We start from the raw sequence: 4,683 nt of genomic DNA on the forward strand, positions 1-4,683 counted from the left end.
TGCTCTTGTGACACTGCTCTCCTCTCTGTCCAGCGTGCAGAGGACAGGCCCACTGTGGGTGCTCAGCGCCTTCCCCCAGTCCTTGTAGTACAGGAACCAGGCATCTTGTGACGTGCACTGGGTCAGTGCCCGGCCCCATGCGCCGGCTTGCAGTGTTTGGCGCGCGGCCCGCTCGTGGTGGGCTGCGTGACCTGCTCACCGGCTGCGTGGCRTGGCCCCAGGCCGCACGGGGTGCCCACGGTGGGGGGCCTAGCACGGCTGCAGGGTGCACGGCTTGCTCACAAGGCGTACGGCACGCTCAGATGACATTGCCATCAGAGACAGCTCCTGTGCTGGTGGAGCGATGCCATTTATTGGGGGGCTGCGGCTCGGCGGCACCGGCGTCTCCTCAGCACCACAGGTATTTGAGCAGCCACAGTGCCACGTTCATGAAACCATCGGCTTCGGCCTCGACTCCGTCCAGAGCGTGGCTGTTGTTTGGGTACCAGAGCAACCTGAAAGGGAGGAGAGAGGGGTCAGAGCTGTACCCACCATGTCCAGCCCCCCGGAAACCACCCACCGCACTCACCGCGTGGGGACGCCCCAGGCCTTGAGAGCACGGTAATACTCCAGCCCCTGCCAGGGGGGCACACGCCGGTCATCCTCCCCCAGCATCAGCAGCACGGGCACGCGGACCTGCAGGAGAGCGACCCGGCCTCAGGCCCAGCACCCACGAGCCAGCTGCAAGGACAGGACAGGCACCGYGGCTGCACCTACCCGGTCGACGTAGCGTATGGGCGACCTGTGCAGCATCTCTGTCCACTGGGCTGGGTCTGGCAGGGCRTCAGGCACGTAGGGCAGCCCTATCTGTGTCAGGCACCTGTGGGGCGAGAGCCACGTCGGGCCGGGGGCCGTGCGCCAGCCCGGCGGCTCGCAGCAGGGCTGGGGGCTGCGGTACTCACCAGTCGGGGATGTCGGTGGTGGTGACCAYGGAGGCAATGTTCACCACGGGGTTGCGGACCACGCAGGCCCGGTAGGTGTCGGGGAACTGCCCGATGAGGTGGCACGCCAAGAAGCCTCCGTGTGAGCCGCCCACCAGCGCCACTCGGGTGGAGTCCAGCGCCTCCTCCTGCAGCACCTGCTCCACGCAGTGCTGCAACGGCACGGCACAGCCGCTGAGGCAGGGACGTGCCCGCGCGCGTGGGGATGGCCCCGCTCTCCCACACCGCGCAGAGCACCCAGGGGCCGACAGGGCAGACAGGAGAGCCCACAAGGAGYGCAGGCGGCCCCGCTGCCCAGCACGGGACATCCCGGGGAAGAGATTGTGCGCCAGGGCCATACCTGCACATCCTGCACGTCCTGGGTGCCCACGTTGCCTGGCAGGGAGGCCACGCTGTCCTGGCCGAAGCCCAGCGAACCGCGGTAGTTCACTGGGAGAGACAGCATCACAGCCCTTGCTCCCCCCACCCCAGGCACCGCGAGGCACACTGCCTGCCAGGCGGCACCCATCCCTCCCCGGCCTGCCAASAGGGTGCCCAGAGACCCAGGCCTACAGGAAAGGAGCGGCCCTTCCAGGGGCTCTGTACTGGGGCATCTCGGAGCCCACCAGCTCCATCTCCCTCAGCCAGACTCACCCAGGAGCACGGCGAAGCCCACGCGGCAGAGCACGGCCGGGTACAGCATCCACTCGGCCACAAAGACAGTGTGGGGACCCCCTACAAGGCAAAGGGGGTGAAGCAGTCTGGCTGGGGAATGGGTAGCGGGGTGGCGGTGGAAGCGGGCAAAACCTCACCGTGGGGTATCACGACGAGCGGGGGTTTCTGGGCTGCAGGGCCCTCACTTGGCCGCAGCAGGAYGGCGTCAAAATCCAGGCCCCCTGCGGAGGCAGCGGAGGCGCTCAGGCCTTCGTGGCGGGAGAGCCCGGCCCAGGCCCCGGCTTGCCCGGCCCGGCCCGTCACTCACTGTACTGCGGGTTGTCCTGCTCCGGCAGAGGCTGCAGCGTGCGCACGGCCCAGGAGATGCCAGGCACTGGGGGCACGTCCTGCAGGCAGACCCACTGCACCTGGGCCTCCCGGCCCGCGCTCGGCAGGAGAGCCACTTTCTGCATGGGGAGCCGCGTCAGTGCCAGGGCCAAGAGGGACCGGCGGGTGCTGGGGATGGGGCCGTCACCTTACCAGCGTCTGGGGGCAGCTAGGGGTGGAGAACCTGGCCACCAGCAGGTCCCGGTCGATAGTGAGGAGAGACCAGCTCCCCTGGGGAGCATCTGGGGAAGAGAGGGCTCAGGACCTGCAGGCTATGTGCAAGAGACCAGCCCCCCCAAAACCCCGGCACTGCCAGGGCCCCGCCAGACTGGCAGGTAGGTGCCACTCACCGGCTGTCAGCGAGGTCGCAGTGCCCGTCAGCGTGTCCACCACAAAGAGGTCCTAGGAACACGAGGACAGGGTCCAGCAGAGCCCCGAATCAGCCCAGTGCCGGACACGGCATCCCCTCGTGCCACCCCGTGCGCACCCAGCTCCCACCACACTAGGGCGGGCAGCGTACCCTGGGCACCACAGCCCCTCACCTGCTGGCTGCGCTGGGCTGTGTCCAACACGAGCCTCTGGCTGTCRGCAGCCCAGCACAGCCCTGGCAGAGCGCTGCAGTAGATGCCTGGGAAAGCACCTGTAACGAGAGCAGCAGGGCTCAGCACCCACCAGGCCTCCTGGCCACCACAGCCACCCCGCCCTGGCTCTACTCACCCTGCGTCTGCCGGGGCACAGCCTCGAGCACGGTGCAGGTGCGCTTGGTGTACCAGTCATACTGGGGGAGACACAGGACGGCAGGGCTGTGATGAGTTCTGCTGGCTCTCAGCCCACCTACCTCTGCTCCAGCCCATGGAAGGTGGACCCAGCTCCCACCTACCTGCTAGCCCCTACACTGGCAGGGGTGCACTGCCAGCTCCACAATGTCACCCTGCAATGTCTGGCTTGGGGACAGAGCCCTGGCACCCTGTGGGCACTGCTCACCATGCGAAGCCGGCTGCATTGCTGGTGGGGGCCTAGGGCACTGTTCTCCAGGTAGGCGATGCGGCACTGGTCAGGGCTGAGCCGTGGGGACCACGTGGCCTTGGTGTCTTCAGAGAGCAGCTCTGCAAGGGCATGAGGCGATGGTAAGGGGGTGCAAGGGCCTTGGGCACCAAGGAGATGCAAGGGAGAATAACTCACCACATTTCCCACTCGCGAGGTCCACGTAGAAGAGCGCGGACCTGCGAGGGCAAAGACGAGCTGTCACTGCAGGAGTGGAGTGGAAGGGTGTCCAGGTAGCCCCCACCAAGCCAGGCTCGCCGCAAGACTCACCGGCGGTTGGTGCAGTGCCGCAGGCCCAGGCGGAAAGGCTCGTGCCACCAGCCCACAAACACCACCCCAGTGTCTCCGGGGGACCAGAAGGCCTGCGGGCAGAACASAAGAGCAGCTCTTACCCTGCGATAGGGCTTGGGTACCGTCCGTCCAGCCCGGAGCCAGGGCCGGCCTCTCTTTCCCTTCATCTCTCTTCTCTTGGACAACGGAGAGACGCAGCCCCACCATTTCGCCAGGGCAAAGCGAGATGAAACGTTGACTCTGCTCCCCATGCTGACCTGCCCAGGGGAGACTTGCTCCGGGATGCCCTCCAGCAYGGAGATACTGCTCCCCTCAATGTCCAGCACGCAGAGGACGGGCATGCTGCGGGTCCTCAGCGTCTCTCCCCAGTCCTCGTAGTACACGAACTTCTCGCCCTGCAATGCCGACCCTGTCAACGCCATGGGCACCTGCACGGTTCCAAGGCCAGCCCAGAGCTGACAAGCAGCGGCTGAGCTGGCTCAGGGCAGGAGGGACATCTTCACCCTGGTCTCCCCACCTTGATGGGCGTATCTTGCTTYGTGGGGTGCCCCAGGTCCTCTTCAGCGGAGCCGCCCAGCTCAGGTGCTTTGCTCTGGAAGAAGGACTCGGCCTTGGGCCGCTTCTTCTCAGCCACATAGAGCAGGTGAGTCTCTGAGTGGGACCAGGACAGGCATCCAAACTGACCTGGAGAAACGGGATCAGCTATGAACCAGGCCAGGACCTGCTGGGGCTGCTGGCCTATCCTGTCCACCCCTTACCGTCATCGTAGACGCTGCCGTGCTTCTCCAGAGCCGTCAAGTTGATGCTCTTCACCTTGCGGTTCTGATCCCAGACCTGGGGGCAGAGACGCYGGGCATGGGCAACCCCAAACTGGACCGTGGAGCAGCTGGGGCTGGAGCTGGCACGTTGCCCCTTCTCCTACGCTGCCCAAGTCTCGCCTCTGGCCCTGCCCCGGCCCTTGTCCTCACCTCCAGGAACTGCTTCTCCTTATCCTTGCTTTGGACCTTGCGCAGGACAGCCTTCAGCGTGCCGCTGGGAGACTCCCTGCTCAGCAGCCTTGGAGGGGGGGAAAGCGCCCCGTGAGCCCCGTGCCCCGAGCACGGCAGAGGCAGCGACGCGGGGAGGCCGGCGGCCCCCCTGCCCAGGGCCACAGCGGAGGGAGGCGGCGACGCTGCGCGGCCGCCCGGGCGGGCGGCGCAGGGACTCACTCGTCCTTGATCTCGGAGCAGGTGCCCGCAGGCCCCGAGTACACGATGGACTGGCCGTCGTGGAAAACGAGGTACTGGCGGCAGAACCTGACGTTCTCCGCTCGCTCCAGGTCCCGCTGCGACCATTCTGCGGGGGGGGG

At 66.7% G+C, this 4,683-nt stretch overlaps 1 protein-coding gene across 1 annotated transcript; it reads right to left on the minus strand.

Moving 5' to 3' along the window:
* Positions 1–330: 330 nt before the first annotated feature.
* APEH (acylaminoacyl-peptide hydrolase) lies at positions 331–4,677 on the minus strand (the record flags this gene model as incomplete). The annotated part of the gene is made up of 20 exons (XM_085313394.1): positions 331–494; positions 569–675; positions 757–859; positions 942–1,132; positions 1,321–1,409; positions 1,614–1,694; positions 1,772–1,855; positions 1,942–2,080; positions 2,154–2,242; positions 2,351–2,402; positions 2,543–2,640; positions 2,718–2,778; positions 2,985–3,106; positions 3,183–3,223; positions 3,315–3,406; positions 3,593–3,730; positions 3,853–4,019; positions 4,094–4,169; positions 4,304–4,391; positions 4,544–4,677. Coding segments are annotated over 20 exons (2,058 nt in total), but the record flags the coding sequence as incomplete, so codon positions are not given.
* Positions 4,678–4,683: the final 6 nt, after the last annotated feature.

This window comes from Rhea americana, unplaced genomic scaffold (assembly GCF_003343005.1).
Source record: "Rhea americana isolate MKP2758 unplaced genomic scaffold, rheAme1 scaffold_384, whole genome shotgun sequence".
Classification (NCBI taxonomy): Eukaryota; Metazoa; Chordata; class Aves; order Rheiformes; family Rheidae; genus Rhea; species Rhea americana.